The 18,323-nt window shown below is 52.3% G+C and overlaps 1 protein-coding gene across 1 annotated transcript in view; it reads right to left on the bottom strand.

Annotated features, from left to right (window-relative positions):
- Window positions 1–18,323, bottom strand: part of ntrk3b (neurotrophic tyrosine kinase, receptor, type 3b) — a 100,990-nt gene that overhangs the window by 34,740 nt on the left and 47,927 nt on the right. Inside the window, exons 4-10 of the mRNA XM_086174709.1 lie at window positions 13,362–13,430; window positions 9,629–9,783; window positions 8,275–8,417; window positions 7,731–7,872; window positions 3,980–4,282; window positions 554–609; window positions 161–263 (exon numbers count right to left, since the gene is read on the bottom strand). Of these exons, the coding sequence (XP_086030835.1) occupies window positions 161–263; window positions 554–609; window positions 3,980–4,282; window positions 7,731–7,872; window positions 8,275–8,417; window positions 9,629–9,783; window positions 13,362–13,430 (971 nt within the window). The remainder of the gene's footprint in view (window positions 1–160; window positions 264–553; window positions 610–3,979; window positions 4,283–7,730; window positions 7,873–8,274; window positions 8,418–9,628; window positions 9,784–13,361; window positions 13,431–18,323) is intronic.

Raw genomic sequence — 18,323 nt, forward strand, 5'->3', positions numbered from 1 at the left:
GATCTCGGCAGACTTCTGCACCGGGGGAATCCCAGCGCTGAGCGCTCGGGGGCCGGAGCGTCCGAGGGATGAAAACGCCACGAAACCACGAAAACAAGGGCACGCCGGGCCGACCTTTTCTAGAACCTTCTCCCGGAACCTCTGCCGGGCCTTCACTTACCTTTCATTCCAAACTTGGACCGCCGCCCGTATTTGTTGATGAGGACGAAGAGGACGAGCAGGAGGACGCAGGCGAAGCCCGCCAGGCCCACGGCGATGGAGACCTGGAAGACACGCCGATGGAAGCAGCCAATCAGAGTAGGGAGACCCGTAGCCCCGCCCCCCCGGAGTCAGCCTGAACCGGAACATTAAGTCTTTTTGATTGGCATCAACCAAGCGACGACGACTCGCGTGTTTCCAAGTAAACAAGAAAAAAACAGCAGCTGAAGATGTTGCCCCCCCCTCCTCCTACACACACACACACACACACACACACACACACACACACACACCATCTGAGGGGCGACATCCTCAGCAGCTGTTTCATCAACGCCACCAGGGAGGAAGGACTCACCCCGAACGTGTCCTCGTCGGGTCGGCTGGATTCTCCATCTGGTGGCGTCGACGTCACTACGACACGGAGGAGGAGAGGAAACATACATGTTTAATGGACGCTTTGCTTCGCTGACAGTAAATATATCATGACGCCTGTTTTCGGCTGGATTTCTTCCTTTCATGAATTCACGGCGGCGGTGGCAGCGGCGGCGGGGGGGGGTTCTGCTGTGAGAACAGACACAAGGTTATTTTAGTTTATATATGTCTGGACGCTTTGATAAGGCGCCTCAAATAAAATGTTTTACCTCATACCCTTGTTTTTGGCGGGGTTACGTTCCAAAAAGAACCCATGATAGGAAAAATCCATGAAGTAGAAACCTTTTTTTTTTTCACAATTATTATACAATTAAATACTCTATTATACATCGCTGCTGTCGTCCTTATGTTTTTTTCCTCCTTCTTTATGGAACGAGCGGAAGATTCATTCATTCCGTAACGCCGACCTACAGCCGCATAGCTTTTAGCTTCCCTTAGCATGTCCAGAAGTTTAACTTTATCTGCCATAGATAGCATCTTCCGCTGCCTTTTGGGCCCTGCAAGGTGCTTTTGTTTGTCAACATTATGGGTTTTAGAGAAACTGGAAATTGCAAGAGAATTTGCACGTACGTCATGTAAATCCAGCGAGCTGTTTTACGTATGTGTACATATTAAACTGCAACGTTATTGACGCACAGGTAGAGAAGAAGCGGAGGGACTTTTTAGCCAATCAGAATGCAGAACACAATGCACCATGCAAATCCGTGAAGTAGCGAAACCGTGAAAAGTAAAGCGCGTCATAGCGAGGGATCACTGTATCTTATTATAATAATGATAGTACGAGGACAACTATTATTATGTCTACTACTACTAGTAATAATGACAGCAAACAGAAGATCGTCTGAGAAAAAACTCAAGATTCAAGAGGTTCTCGAATCCAAGTGAACCCTCAAGATAAGAAAATGACAGGTTAGCATCTCGCTAAGCTACATTGCTATTTCTCTGACGCTGTCTCGGAGTGCAGAAGCTGCGGCTGGACCTCCAACACCACAGAAGAAGAGCGTCCTGCCGTCCGTGGACGTGGGTGTGTGAGCAAAGTCACCCGTGTTCCTGTGGAGGTGGACAGATGGCCTGTGTGTGTGTGTGTGTGTGTGTGTGTGTGTGTTTGACTTCCCATGTAAGACAAATGGTCCAAAACACGTGATGAAAATGTGTCTCATCAATATCCAAACTGTCTCCTTAACGTCCGCGAATGACAAAGTCAATAAAGTCTATTGATCTCAGTCGATCAATAAGAAACCTCATGCTAATCGGTAACATTTCACGTATGGAAGCGATGAAGAGCTTCACAGCTTCACGGCTTCTCCACGGCGACGCTCGACCAATAAGGCGAAGACGGAGGCGGGGCTTCCATGACATTACAATCCTCTGCCACTGAGCTGCAGACCACACAGGGCTTCCAGGGGTTCCTCCACCATCGCTGTTCCTGTTTGTGGTCCAACCAGCTTGAGACCAGCTTCAGGACAGAAGAGGCTCCATGTGGTGACACCATCTGGATGATCCTGATGATCCAGGATCTCACACACTTGCACCGTCCCCGAAACCAGGCCGGAATCAGATCTTCCCATCTCCTGGAAGGACCTCCTGGAAGGTTAGCCACTTAGCACGTCCCCGTCCACATCGACGCCGGGGTGACGGCGGGAACGTCCGCCGTCCGGCTCCGTCCCTCTTTCCTCCGACCAGCCATTGATCATCAGCGATCAGTGATCGATCATCTGTGGCTCCATGGAGACGAGGAGGAGGAGGAGGAGCCGGCTTCCACCAGGAGAGAAGACATGGAGTGATCTCCAGCTGGACATGGATGACCAGACCGCACTGGCTGGCACTGACACACACACACACACACTCACACACACACACACACACACACACACACACACACACACACACACACACACACACACACCTGTCCAACACCACCAACCAGCAAAACTGGTTTGCTGTTTCAGTTTTAGCTTTGAATCACTTCTTCTTCCTCCTTGTTTCCTTCTTCATCATTCCCTTCTTCTTCTTCTTCTTCTTCTTCTTCTTCTTCTTCTTCATCATTCCCTTCTTCTTCTTCTTCTTCTTCTTCTTCTTCTTCTTCTTCTTCTTCTTCTTCTTCTTCTTCTTCTTCTTCTTCTTCTTCTTCATCATTCCCTTCTTCTTCTTCTTCTTCTTCTTCTTCCTTTTCCTCCAAGTTTTACGAGCCTTTAATTAAGAGCCCAGTATTTTCTCCAGTGACAAAGCAGTAAAATATATATATATATATAATATATAACCCTGTTATGACACCTTTATTACCGTTCCCCAGTTTCATAATAGTCTGGAAACGTTTGCATCATCATCATCTCCAGCAGCAGCTGCGGCGGCAGCCAGATCAGCTCCCCGGACGCCGTCTCTCCCGCCAGAAACGGCGTTCTGCCTTGGAGCGCCAACGGCGGCCGGTGGACGGGCGGCGGGTCACAACTCAGCACGCTGAACCCTGGAGCTGAGCGGCTGCAGCACACACACGACACACACAACACACACACGACACACACGACACACACGACACACACACGACAGCAGCCCAGCAGCAGGACTCAAACACCAACATCAACACAGACGTCACTCCAAGCAGCACAGCTGACGTTCCCATCATCGATTAAGATTCTCTGGTTGCGTTTCCACGTTTGGGATATTGGTCACCATTTTCTGATCGATGGAGGATCAATGACTGGGTGTGACTGACACAATCACACATCGATCACTCTTCATCAACTGATCAGTTATTGGGTTTGACTTCAGGTTGCGAACCTGATCTCCTTTCCTCTGCTGTGTTTGGGATGCGAATGTTTCAGGATCACATCCTCAGACACACACACACACACACACACACACACACACACACACACACACACACACACACACACATACACACTGTGCTAAGACCCTTCTCGGTCTGTGATTAAAGTGAGCAGCAACACAACCTGGGCAAATTTCTCTATTTTAAATTTCTCTGATTACTGTGTGTGTGTGTGTGTGTGTGTGTGTGTGTGTGTGTGTGTGTGTGTGTGTGTGTGTGTGTGTGTGAGAGAGAGAGAGAGAGAGCATCAAGCTAATAGTGCTCCATAAAACAAGCAGTGCAGACACGACCCAATACATAAACATATCAATTCATGGTCTAAGTAAATATGAAGGAGGTTGAGGTTGTGGACGCGGGGCAGAAGTTCTCGCCCTGTTCCACCACCTCTGTGGAGAGAGCAGACACACACAGGCGTTACCCCATGACGTGACCCTGGAGCACCAGCGAGCTTTGGACCCCCCGCCCAGGTACCTGACCCCCCCCGAGGACCCCCTCCCGGTGTTTGCTGAGGCCTCCGCTCACCTTCTCCGTCCACGGGGGCCACCAGGAAGTGTCCGTAGATGGTCTTGGCGGTCTTGCCCAGCGGGTTGCTGGCCTCCAGGGTGTAGTTGCCGTTGTTGATGTGGGTGGGGTTCTGGAAGGTGAGGCAGCCCTCCAGGTAGTCCTGGTAGAAGTCCATCTCCACGCGGATGAAGTCGCTCTTGGGGATCTCCCGGCCCTGGTAGAGCCAGCGCAGCCGCGGGCGAGGGAAGCCGCGCACCGTGAACTCCATGCACGTGTCGTGGCGCTGCTCCGGCTCGGACAGCCTCAGGATCACCGGGGGGACTGAAGGGGGGGGAGATACAGCGTCATCCGCGGCTCTGGAGAACCTTCTAGAAGCACAGAACCTCTGCCCAAACACAACGTTCAAATTGACGGAGGTGGCGTTTCACACAGCAGCTACCACAAGCTAGCGCCCGACGCAAAAGTCGCCGAGGAGCTTTTTTGGGGAGGAACGAGCAAACGAAGCGTCTCCAGCAGACGGACGGCCAGAAGAAAGCTGCGCTTACAAGGAAACATCAAGATTCCAAGGTTACGGCTTCATCGCAGCAGGTGGTACGCAAGCTCCGCCCCCGCTACGCATTATTTGCAGTGCAGGGCTAGCTAACGAAGCTAACAAACCCTCAAAACGGTATTTTTATTTACTATTTTTTATTAAACTGCAAAATGATTGTCATTGTCTAATAGAAAGTGTCAGGGTCGTATTCAGATAAAATACTGTGAATGTTTTTATTATTTGAGCTCCGCACAGACAAGTCGCTGCTATAAACTGTAGAAAAGTAAAAAGTAGGATACATACTATATATTATTATATATTACAACACAGCATTCATAGTGCTGATGAGATATTTCTACAGCACATATGATAACATATTATTTAGAGAATTATACTACATGTATAACAGAGTATATATGCGAACCCATGGATGGATTTATGATCCATCCTTTGTGGAGGTTTTCGCTATGAATTCAGTTAAAAGTTTAAAAAATGTTTGTGTGTAAATATCAAGGTGGACTCCTGTGGCTTCTAGACAAGCGTGTCCTTTATATGAACACATACATTTATTTAGTCATTTTTAGCCGGTGCGGCTTCTATTCAGGTGCGCTCAATAGTCCAGAAAGTGAGGTGTGTGTGTTCATACTGTATATAATGACTACCGACTACTGGTGCTTTGGATCTTCTGTGACTGAATTGCACTTTTTGTGCACTTTTTGGATAAAAGTGTCTGCCAAATGGCTGCAATGTAATGTAATGTAATGTGTACGTCTGTATTTATATATACATGGTGTATCAGCACAAGAAACTAGGAACACACACGGTTGGACGAACTGGAAATGGAGTTGATGTGTGTGTTATGTGTTTAAACATGTGAATAGTGACCGCGCTGCGTGTCAGTGCAGACGTCACCGAGGCGCAACTCTTTTCTCCATATTTAAACAGGAAAGGTGAAAAAACAGCTGTTTTGAATCCAAACAACTTAAAGTGAAAATACCTTTATAATACAAATCACTGATAAATAAAACCATTTCAGTCTTTCTTTCATTTGACATTTTTTCCTTTTCAAGACTGCAGAGTGAAGCCCGGCCTCGCCAGCCTGCATGTACGACCAACCAGTGTTATATGCTGATAGAATGCATGCACACACACACACACACACACACACACACACACACACACACACACACACACACACACTTCTGGAAACACAGCACAGCACCCACAACCAGCAGAACCCAGAGAAGAACCAACCCGTACACACACACACACACACACACACACACACACACACACACACACACACACACACACACACACACACACACACACACACACACACACACACACTCAATGCTGGGAGGCCGTTTATCACTCTCCGAGCGTCAGGGTGGTTTCATAAACAATTCATCAGCTGATTTGTCTCCACAGCGACTCGCTTTCACAGCGACATCATCTTTGGGTGGGAAATATTTGGCAGGCGGCGTCACCTGGCAGTCCAGCTCCTCATCTGTTTTCCACCGAGCACAGACACGAACGCCATCACACACACACACACACACACACACACACACACACACACACACAGCCATGGAAAGAGCAGGCTTCATGGCAATACACAAGTGATATTATGAATGTATGGATGTGTGTGTGTGTGTGTGTGTGTGTGTGTGTGTGCAATCCTATTTATATAAGCACATGATGGATTACACAACTCTGCAGCTGCACCAACCGCCCCCCCACTCCGAGTACTGCATCGGTACTGTAATACTGCCGAGTTCAGAGTCTCTGTGTAATTTATACTACACTAACTGCCTGGATACTGCTGTGTGTGTGTGTGTGTGTGTGTGTGCGTGTGTGTGTGTGTGTGTGTGACTGGGAGGACAGCTGGCCCTTGGGGACAGATGGCATTCACACACACAGAATATGGAATAGGAGGTGTCTCTGTGTCGAGTGACTCCGGGGTTTGAATCTTTGATTCGACCAATCACAAATGTCCGAGCTCTGCAGGCTCCGCCCCCAAAGTTCCCCCGAAGCCTGACGATTGGCTCCGAATCGACCTTTTTCGCACAGATCTTTCTTGTTCTGCGTTTGTCCGGAGGTCCGACTTCCGACGGTCCCACGGAAATTCTGTGTTTGATTGACGGGCGGTCGGGCCGGATGACCCCGCCCCCCCGGGCCGGATGACCCCGCCCCCCCCGGGCCGGATGACCCCGCCCCCCCGGTCGTTACAACCCGCCGCCCCGAGACGCCCCAGAGCGCCACCTGCAGGCCAGCGGGCGGCAGCAGGTACTGGGATCTTCGTCACAAAAAGTAAACATGACATTTCTATGCGCTTGTTCCACCTTGGACGCGTCTATGTGGAATAAAAAGGAATATATGGACTCTCCCTGGAAACTGACTGAGAGCAGACAATTCCATCTTAACTTATCTTAACTTATCCTATCTGAACCTTATGTTGACCTTATTTTATCTTAATAAACTTAATCGGTCTTAAACTATCATAACGTATCTCATCTTCTTCTTCATCTCCTGGTCTTTTCCCTTCAGGGTCTCCACAGGGATCCACCTTCTCCTCCCACCTGCTCACCTCCTCTCTCGCACCAACGTAAATAAACCTAACTTATCTTATCTTGGCTTATCTCTCATCTAATCTGGTCTCATCTCATCGTCCACTAACTCCTCTTGGTGTCTCATGTTAACCGATCCTCCATCTCATCTCAGAGGGTCCAGAAGGTTCTGTCCTCTGCAGGTCCTCGGCCTTCTGCGGATCCCGGTGAAAACTGGTTCGTTATGCTCGTGGAGCTCATCTTCACAGTGGAGCGGGAAAAAAGGAAAAGAACGCGAAAGGACGGCGTGCACCTCGACGGCCAATCGGACGGCGCCTCCGTCATGGCGGCGGCTGGAACTGTTAAATGACAATCCCACTGACGGCGAGCGGCACGGGGGAGGAAATGTAATTACCATCGGAGCATGTACTGAAAAATTAATGAGTTAATTGGCGGCGCTGCCGGATGGAGTCCACACACACACACACACACACACACACATACACACACACACACACACACACACACACATACACACACACACGCGGGAACTGAAAATAGAAAGAATGCCAGGAGTGTCCATGAGGCCTGAGGTGCTGTCATGTGATTGGCAGTTTACCATACCTCTGTGTGTGTGTGTGTGTGTGTGTGTGTGTGTGTGTGTGTGTGTGTGTGTGTGTGTACTCACACTGGACGTTGACCTGGATGGAAGCGTTGGTCATCCCCACCACGTTCTCAGCAATGCAGGTGAGCTGGTAGTTGTTGTCGTCCCGGCTGATGTTGACCAGCGTCAGGTTGATGGAGTGGATGTCGGGCAAGTACACATTGGACTGCAGGACACACACACACACACACACACACACACACACACACACACACACACACACACACACACACACACACACACACACAATACAGCAATTATTTGTGTATGTCAATGTATGCCTGTGTGTGTGTACGTTTGTCTATGTTTGTGTGTATTTTTGTGACCATGCATGTTTACTTGCAAGTATGTGTGTGTGTGTGTGTGTGTGTGTGTGTGTGTGTGTATGCATGTTCATCATGTTCATATAGATTTGTGTGTCTGTTGATGTATTTGTGTGTAAATGTATATCTATGTGTGAGTCGTTCTGTATACATACATGTGATTGATGTGTAAAATCACATGTGTTTACATGTATATATGTGTGTGTGTGTGTGTGTGTGTGTGTGTGTGTGTGTGTGTGTCTAACCAGGTGTGTGTTGATTGACACCAGGCCGCTGACAGTCCAGTCCACCTCGGGCAGCGGTGACCCGGAGCCGTTGCAGCTCACGGTCACATTGTCGCCCTCCATCACCAACACACTGCTGTGGCTCACACTGATCTCAGGCAGGTCTGCGCACACACACACACGCACACACACACACATGCACACACACACACATCCATTAATGCATTTGTCAGTGCCTGTCCAAATACCTTCACGCTAAATCAATGAATCACTTTTCATTAATGTAATAAAATTAGCACAATGGCAACACACACACACACACACACACACACACAAACACACACACACACACACACACACACAAGTGCGATGAGTCATCGCTATCAGAGCGCCACCGTGACATCATCGGTGGTTTGGGAAGTGTAAAAGGCTGCTCTTGTTCTCCACAGGAAGCAGGGGGGGTGAGAAGGCCTCTCATTGGTTGAGATGCTGCTGGAGGCGGGGCTTAACCCGGGCTCCTCAGCTGTCAATCACACATATCCAAGCATGCTCTCCTTGCAGACCTTCCTCCTGATGACTGGAAGAAGATCTCCAAGGAGAGAACCCTGGTCCTGGTCCAGCTGACCAGATGTCCCGCGGTCCTCCATGAACCTGGTGATTGTGTTCTGACGGTGGGAGGAGGACGGAGAACCTGCCTGGGTTCTCCGAAGGAGGAGGGGACGCCCACGGAGAACCTGGGAATTTGGTCTGCTCTGGTGATGCACAGGCTGACGCATGAGGCGAGACGGGAACCACCAGGGACAGGGGGAGGAACATCTAGAGCACATGCATGTGTGTGAATGAGAGGAACCCCAGAGGAACGGTGAGGCTCCAGGAGGTGGACATGGAGAAGGTGGAGAAGAGGCGGGGAGATGTCTGCAAGCATCGGCCACAAGGACAGGAAGGTGGAGGAGATGGAGGTGAGAGCAGACATGGTGTCTGCTTTGGAGATGCTGAGAAGACAGGAGGCAGACATGGAGATGTGGGGGTTCCTCTGTGGGGGTGAGGAGGACGGAGAGGATCAGGAAGGAGCCCCGCAGAGGGACCTTCTGGAGATAGAGTCACACCGAGGAGGCTTGGACACCGACGGAGAACATCCAGGTAGAAGGATGCTGAGCTTGGAGGAGCTCTAGAGGAACACCAGACAAAGGGGTTACGGATGGAGGGGAAGAAGATCCCTCCATCCATCAAGAGAAGAGGGTCAGATGGAGGCAGATGATCGGCTGAAGGGAGCAGCGGCCGGGAGGAGGACAAGAAGGAGAAGAAGGAGGAAGAGGAGGAGAAGAAGGAGAAGAAGAAGAAGAAGGCTGTGTAGATGTGTGAGCAGGTCCCTCACCACAGTTGTTGATGTGCATGTTGTGCAGGGGGATCATGGAGGTCTCCTTCCTGCAGACCAGCTGCTGCGTGTGGAGGCCGGCCTCCCCGTGCTGCTGCCACAGCTGGATCCAGCGGATGTTACAGCCGCAATCAAACACCACGCCGTCCAGACGCCTGCGGGACACACACACACACACACACACACACACACACACACACACACACACACGTGAGTGTCTCAGAAGGAAACGCTCCTCTGAGTACCATTGAAATGAGGTCCATGACGCGACGCTGCCGATCACATGACCATCAGAGGACCAATGAGCGACCGGTCCTGATCGGACGCCGTCTGCTGGACCTTCAGCCGCACTCAGGACTTCCTGGACGCACGCGTGATGAAGGAAACATTCATCCTGAATGGACAGAGAGGTTCTAGGTGAAGAAGGAGAAGGTCGCCGCAGACAAGAAGCCGACATGGAGGAGCCCTGTGATCCAGACCTCCAGCCTCAGGTCTTCCTTCAGGACCGCGGCAGGATTCAGACGGATGTTCTTCCTGCCGTCACCGAGGAGGAAACACCGCGATGCTAACAGACGTCCAAAGGGAGCTGTGGTTTGGTCGCCGGGGGAAACCGTAAAAGGAGGGAATATTCCAGGACACACACACACACACACCAGAGAGGGCCACTGTGTGTGTGTGTGTGTGTGGACGGCAGCGTGAAGCGAGAGGAACCCTGGCAACACGACAAACATCAAGCTAATTAACCACCTCCAGCTAAAGATCAGTAATAACGGCAGGATCAGTCGTTTGGCGTGCGGCGCCTGGACCCACGCCCGGGTCAAAGGTCACGGCCTCGGCTCCCGGAGCAGGACTGGCAACGGATCCGCAGGTGGATGCCGACTGTTACGGGCCGCTCGCTGGACGCCGGGGGGATTCGGGCGGCGTCGGATGTGAAGACGACCTCTTCGCCATCAGATCTGCTGACGTCTGAACCCCAAACAGCAGCTTTTCTCCAAACAATCCCAGGAGTGGCAGAAGAACCCGGAATGAGGAGAAGCCCTTCCTTGAGGCAGGAGGACGGCGTGCCTCACCCGCCGCCGCCCGCTTTGTGATGCCGCAGCTTGAGGAACGAGGAACGCGCGCAGGTGTGGACCAACTGGGAGTGTCGTTGTCATGGCAACAGGGTTTAAATATGTTAAAGGTGACAGACGATGCAGAGCACGGAGGAAAATCCAGCCATTTGGAGAAAAAAAAGGAATCTAAATGTGGGGAAGTTAAACAAAAAACACCTTTACGCCGTCACTGATAAATAGAAGAATTTCATTCTTTTTGTCATTTTATATTTTTTTCTTTCCAAGACGCCCATCGAGGCTCGGCTTGTCGCGCCTCCCCAAAGATCACCCAGCAAGGAGGCTAACCGTTAGCGCCGAGGGGACGCACACGGGAACCGAAACGCCGTTAAAACAAAACCATCCATTCTAAAGTTCTCGCACGGGACGCGACGGAGAAGAATCACAAGTTTTAATTCAGCACAGAAGCCACGTCTCCTCCTCCGGCCCCAGAAGGACCTTCTCACATCAGAAGATGTAGGACAGCTCCTCCTGCTGGCTGTGGACACGCTCACGCCCACGCCCACGCCCACGCTCACGCCCACGCTCACGCCCACGCCAACGCCAACGCCAACGCCCACGCCCACGCTCACGCCCACGCTCACGCCCACGCCAACGCCAACGCCAACGCCAACGCCCACGCTCACGCTCACGCCCACGCCCACGCCCACGCTCACGCCCACGCTCACGCCCACGCCACCATCTCGCCATCTCCCAGCGGAGGCTGGATATACAATGACCCAGTGTTTTTCTAACTCACACACTCATGAGTCGCCGCCGCCGCCCCGTTGATGACCCGTCAATCACGCCGCTCGGCCTCTGCGGCGAGCGTTACTGTGAACGCGGCCGAGCGATAATGGAGCCGTCACGCCGTCAGATCGGCGCCCGGATCCTCCAGGCGCCCGATTGACAGCCGGACATCTATTCATAGACGGCGGCCTGAATAAACAGATGTTCTTGTTTTCATTTTTTTGGGTTTCTTTTTCATGCAGAAGAAACCCCCAACACACACACACACACACACACACACACACACACACACACACACACAGGAACGAATCAGATGAGGTTTTTTCATTTCACTTCCAGAAATCCTGTCTGTGAGTTGAGTTCGACGCAGCCTCAGAATTTCAATTTGTCATTTCATCTCTTTGCCAATCACTGGCTGCACGCCGTGTCTGCACGCCGTGTCTGCACGCCATGTCTGCACGCCGTGTCTGCTCGCCATGTCTGCACGCCGTGTCTGCACGGCGCCGCCCCTGGACACCAACACCTGGGCAGCAACCATATCCAGGAGGATGAGGGGGGTCAGAGGGCAGCAGAGGGATTTTTTGTGTTTCAGCTGATCTCTTGGTGCTTATTTTTAGAAGACTGATCACTGAGGAGGAGCTGAGTGTGTGTGTGTGTGTGTGTGTGTGTGTGTGTGTGTGTGTGTGTGTGTGTGCGCAGAGTGATAGATGGAACTGGAGGTTTGTCAGTGAAAGTGAAAAATAGAATCCTCAATAGAAATGAATGTGATCCCTGTATTGGGATTCAAATCCTGGAGCCGTGGATCAGGTCCATAGACCAGGTCCAGGAGGGAGACCTTCCCGTGGCCTGCAGGTCCAGCAGAACCTCGCCTGGGATGCAATGAAGAACCCAGGGTTCTCTAACGAGGAACCGCAGCTCTGTGGTTTCACCGCACGCTTTCCAGGAAGCCCAGAACCAAGAGCGTGGAACTCCGAGGAAGATGCGGTCGAGTCACGCGGCTAGCGCTAGCCACAGGCTACATGCTAGCCACAGGCTACATGCTAGCAAGGAGACCGGCAGCGCCGCTCATCACAGGCTCCGCCCCCAATCCTGACGGCGTGAACCGCCACGGGGGGGCGTCACCATTTCCCCGGCGTCAGGAAGTGAGCGAGCGGCGGAGGCTCAGGTCGGAGCCGCTCCTCTTTGCAGAGCATCGGGGCGGCGGGTCACGGCCGTCGCCTAGCAACCACAACGCATCGTGGGACCGGCCAATAATTAGAGGCCGCGACCACCTGGGGGAAGAACGCTTCATTTGGCACCATTGGATGATTGGCACCTGGTGAGCAGACGGTCACACACACACACACACACACACACACACACACCCAGTGATGGGAGTGGTGATGTCGTACACTCCCTCCGTGACAGTGACTCATGTTCCAGTCCACATGGCCTCCCTGGCGGGCGGCGCCACAGCGGCGGCGTCTGTGCCGCCACCGACTCTGGCTGACACCTGGATGATGGCCGCCGACGGAGAGGACGGAGAGGACGGAGAGGACGGAGAGGACGAGCGTCCTCGCCGCTCGGCAGCGTCAGGACCGGTCCATACGGCGGTGGCCGCTCAGAATGGCGAGTGACGGCGTGGTTGAAGCCCCGCCCCCTGTCCTGAACGCCCCCGTTCCACCTTCGACCCGTTACGCCTGGACTTCCTGTCCTCGCCGTCAGACGCCGCGGCTCAAAGCACACGAGAACAGAACCGAGGAGCTTCTAGTCCCGCCTGTTTCTACCTCAGACAAAGATGGCCGCCACCCACAGGATGGAACCCAGCACTGGCGAGCGCACGAGAGACCGGGACCAGGACCGGGACCGGGACCGGGACCGGGACCAGGACCGGGACCGGGACGAGGAGGACTTACAGCTCGTACAGCTGGAGGTGCTGGAAGAGCTGCCAGGACAGGCTGGTGAGCGGGTTCTTGGACAGGTTTCTGCAGAGGAGAGAACACAGTGTTAGAACCGAGCCTCAGTAGAACCGAGCCTCTGTAGAACCGAGCCTCTGTAGAACCGAGCCTCGGTGGAACCTCCTGCGCTCCCCCTCCCCCCTCCGGTGCCGACGAGAACACCGACTCCCTCTGGATGGAGAACCGGCCGAACACGTGAGGATCGGGGTAACGGCGCCAACCGGTGCTACTCAGTTCTACGTGGTTCTCCTGCAGAACCCCCACGGCCGTCCTCCATCTTGGTTTCGGGAAAACGCCGAAGCTCTGCCCGCAACGCGATCGCAAATACCGTCCAATGCTTTCATCGCCATGGTAACCTTGCACGTGAAGATGTCCATAGAATTATCTTGTGTGAGGAAGGCGGAGAACCTGGAGAGAACACAGAACCCAGTCCATCGCTGGAGCGGAACCAGAACCTTCTGACCTCTGATCGACTCAGGAGCCAGAAACCGTTCTCCTGTCATGTGCGAGCGAGGTGGACCTTCAGACGGACACAGTCCTGCATCTGAAGAGCTGCAAGTGGTGAGAGAGCAGGACCTTCTCCAGAGAGAGGCTGAGTTTATCTTCACAGCGTCCAGCAGACGTCTGGGTGGCTTTCTGCTGGATTTAGAGACGACCAGGCACTTTACATCTTCAGGGAGGCAGAGAACGTCAGGGAACGTCAGGGAACGTCAGGGAACGTCAGGGAACATCATCGGTATCTTCACAGATAAGGTTGCATGGAACCTCATGGAGAACATCACAGGGAACCTTGAGAACATCACATGTGTGTTAAAGCTAGCCCGCCGCCTGGAGCGCTAACACAACACATCCCATAATGCTTTGCTGGTTTGTCGGCACGCAGTCCAGCCCGCAAACGCTGCTTTTTTCTGTTTACAGTCACTAACAACCGCGCTGAAGTCACATCGGTGAAATTAATTTCACCCTCCACAAAACCAAAGATGGACAGCAGGTGCTTTCAGGGCAGGTGGGAGGCAGAAGATCCGTCCACCGATGTAAAGGACCTGTTTGTCTGAAGAGGCTGCAACCCAATACAACATAAATCTGTGGAAGACTCAGACGCTGCGAGGAAACTTGGGTCATTTCCCGTTCCGCCAAACCACGGCGAGCACATTTCTCCTGCCGTGCCGCGCAGCCAAAAAAAAGGCCGAAAAAAAGTTTTCACGGCGATTTGCCGACTCGGAGGCTCAGGAAGGCGGATCTGAAGAGACGGCGGCCGCTCTGCGATCGACGTGGAAACCGCGGCGACGGAAAAAAAAATAGCCCATTGAACGCCGGTGTAAAGAAATGCTCAAATCAAAATACGACGCAGTCGGTGCCGCACGGTTTCCATGTTTCCTCCCCGACGCACCCGAGATGCTCAGATGCTCTGAATGTTCGGCGGCACAAACTAGGTGAACAACTGTTCTCCATGATGAAGGTGAACAAACACCTTCGCTCCGTCCTGAGGGTTTCCTCAGCTCAGAGAATGAAGAACTTGGATCATTTTCTACTGCAAGACATCGTCTGTTCATCGTCGAAATGTTGGAATTTTAGTGAATGAAATTATTTTTGGCCATTTCGTTGTGGCTTTGAAAAAAGATCCACTTTATAAAGTCACCTGAAAGGATGCGGGAAGAGAATGTAATCTATTTATTTATTCAAATAAGAGATGAACACCACCGACGTGTCTTTCATGTCAAATTTAATTTCTCATGTGTTTGTAATATCAAGCTTCGTTGTTTCAGCAAAACTAAAGTTTGTTCCCATATAAAAAGGTTAAACATCACATAGCAGTTGCAGTTAATTTTTCAATAAATATTGGGTTTGGCCACCGTTTAATTTCGACCCACCTCTGTTGTATGGTGTGAAGCTCTGCTGGTTCCAGACTTAGTTTTTAAGCAAACTTGTTTGGGTTCATGGTTTTATCTGGAGGAAGATTTTTTTTTTCAATAAATATCAATGTTGGCCATCAACTTTGTCCCAGTTTTGAATTTTGTTCCAGTGTGTATTTGAGTTTGACGCCCTGTTCCAGGGGACCCTTGCAGAGAAGGTACCATGGAACCTCAGATGGACCTTCACGTTGGGGACGGCAGGCGGAACCTGACGGAACATCACACAGAACCACTCCAGGAACCTGACACACTCCCTCACAGGGAACGTCCAGGGAAGCCCACAGCGCCCCCTGTGGGCTGGAGGTCTCACTGCAGCCACACTCACACTGAGGACAGCAAGTATTTTCAAACACAAACCCTTATTTACTGCTGAAAACACACACCCAATTAAAGGACACACACACACACACACACACACGTGCATGCGCAGGTGAAGAGGGGCGGAGGAGTGTTTTCTTGCGAGTGCAGAATGAGACCTCCTTCACATCTCTGTCAGGAAGTGTTCTCTTCTCAAAGGTCATCCTTTGCATCTCCACCAGAAATGTCAGCTGAAATTGGATTGTGGGAGTGGGGGGGGGGGGAGGGGGGGGGCAGGGGGTGTAAATGAATCAATAAATATCTAAACAAATCAGCAAAGAAGCCATCAAAGCTGAGCGCGTGCCAGCAGACGGAGGTGACGAGACGGGCGGCCATTATTAAATCTGAAAAATAGAAAAAAATTAGCCGCGGAGAAAATGAATCTATTTATGAGCGAGGCGGCAGCTACGCTTTCGGCACACACACACACACACACACACACACACACACACACACACACACACACACACACCCCGGCCGCAGACTGAGGTGCACCAACAGATGCAGCTCCGGCTTGATATTGATGACGGCGCTGATTCCCCGGCCAAGAGTGGGGGAGGGGGGCAGGGGGGGTGAATGCTAAGCTAAGGCAAACCTGGGTGTGTTTACTCCACTGCAGAGGGGGAGGTGACCCCCCTCCTTTTTAATAATTCTGTTTGGTGCAGATGCCGGGGGGGGGCGGGCTCGGCTCCTCCGGAGGGTTTGGCTAATGAAGGTAGCGTGGGGGGGGCAGATCTCCATCCAGGATGTCACCCGGGAGCAGGGGTGAGGGGGGGCGACCCCCCCAGACCTGCACCGCCTGAGGAGGTCTGACAGCACCAGACAACACCATCCCATCTAGAAATCTGGACACATTCGGAAAATGTCACGGAAGAATGACATTAAAAGTCCCGACAACAAATGATCGCAGAGCTGATGTCATGTGATCGCTGACCTGATCACATGATCAAAGTCCTGATCACATGATCAAAGTCCCGATCACATGATCAGAGTCTCGATCACATGATCGCAGAGCCGACGTCACTTGATCAAACTGAGGTTGGAAGCCAGCGCAGGGTGTGACGTGAAGACGTCTGAATATTTGTTTCTGGGTGAGAAAGTGAAAGTGAAAGTGAAAGTGGATCCGTGGGAGAGTTTGGACGAAAGGGAAATGAACTTCTAAAAGATAATTAGATTTTATAATCAAAGCTGAGTGTGGAGATCAAAGAGATGGAATAAAAGTGTGACTTAGTGGAAAAAACCTCTCGTGAGCAGAGAAGCAACGTGAAGGTTCAGAATAGAGGCTTCAATGAAGACACTTGGAGATCTTCTTCATGAGATGAAACCATGACACTTCTGATATTTGGAGAAATACAGATATAATGAGGAAAAAAAAATCACAATTAAATGGAAATAAAAGGAAACGTGAATTCAAGAAGTCGGTGATTGACAGCTGGATCGTCCAATCCAAAGCCCAGCGTTTCCTCAGCCCCCAGATGGTTTCTTCCAGATGTTTCTGGGCGTTGATCCATCCGGCATGTCATGTGACTGCCCCGCCCCGGTTAGCATCACCCTTTCGGCTAACAGACGCTAGCGGCCTCCCTCAGAGGTTAGCTTACATTTGAGGCGCACTTGCTCAGGTTAGCGTCGCTAACGCCACAATAATGGCCGCCTGACATTGGCGAGCAAAGACCCTGACAGTTTTAGAAGATAACGGCAGAAAAACAACACTAGCCGTGAATCCAGCGCTAACCTGCCGCCGACCCGCTGCCGGCGCCAGAGGTCAAAGGGAATGTGGAGAATCCGGTAGGTTCAGATCCACGGCTGCACGCCGTCCGCTCCCTCTGGGAAGATGGCCGCCGCCGCCGCCGCCGCTCTCCCGGCAGCCGCGTTGCTCAGAAACATCACAAGGACCGCCTCCGCTCGTCCGGAGATCCTGCAGAGGAACCCCTCCGCCGGGCGCCGGCTGACCTCCACGCCACCCCGAGGAGCGGCCGCCATGAAGAGGTCGTCAGGAAGAAGAGCAGAAGAGACGCCCCCAGCCGCCGTTAGCATCTGAAAGACGCCGCCAAGAGATGCGGAACAAGGAAGTTGCCCGTGAACCTCGCCTTCACCAGACAGAAGAGCGTCCTGCTTTCGCCGGCCGTTCTGGCGAAGGGAGGGGGGGGCGGAAGGCCGGGTGGGCGGGGCTTAACTTTGAATTCATCATATTTGACGCCCGCTCGTCTTCATGGAACGACTGATCCGTCCGCGGCCCAGAAGCTGATCGTATCACCGAGGAAACAACCGGCGGGCCAAGATTTTGTTCCCTCCTGATGAAGATCAGATGATTCCACCGATCCGAGAAGCGTCCAAAGGACGGAGCGCCGCCGTTTCTCCACCAGCTCACCCTCGGCCTCCGTAATCCGTCGCGGCACGGTGTTTGCTAGCTGCTGCCGCGACCCTTCGCAGGAGCTTCCAGGAAGAGGAGGAGCTCAGGGACGAGTGTGATCGGCGGGAGGACGGCGGGAGCGTTCCGGGCCGCCCATCCATCCGTGGCCGACTCAGGAGTTTATTAAAGAGGTTGTTTTCCCGCTGAGGAAAAAGGCTTTACATTCTATCTCCTCGGCGCAGGACGTCGGCCCGCGAGCCGGAGGGGCCGTCGCTGGTCTGGTGCGTTCAAAGACAGGCA

This window comes from Fistularia commersonii, chromosome 27 (assembly GCF_037954325.1).
Source record: "Fistularia commersonii isolate RoL2024-O1a breed Wild chromosome 27, RoL_Fcom_v1.0, whole genome shotgun sequence".
Lineage (NCBI taxonomy): Eukaryota > Metazoa > Chordata > Actinopteri > Syngnathiformes > Fistulariidae > Fistularia > Fistularia commersonii.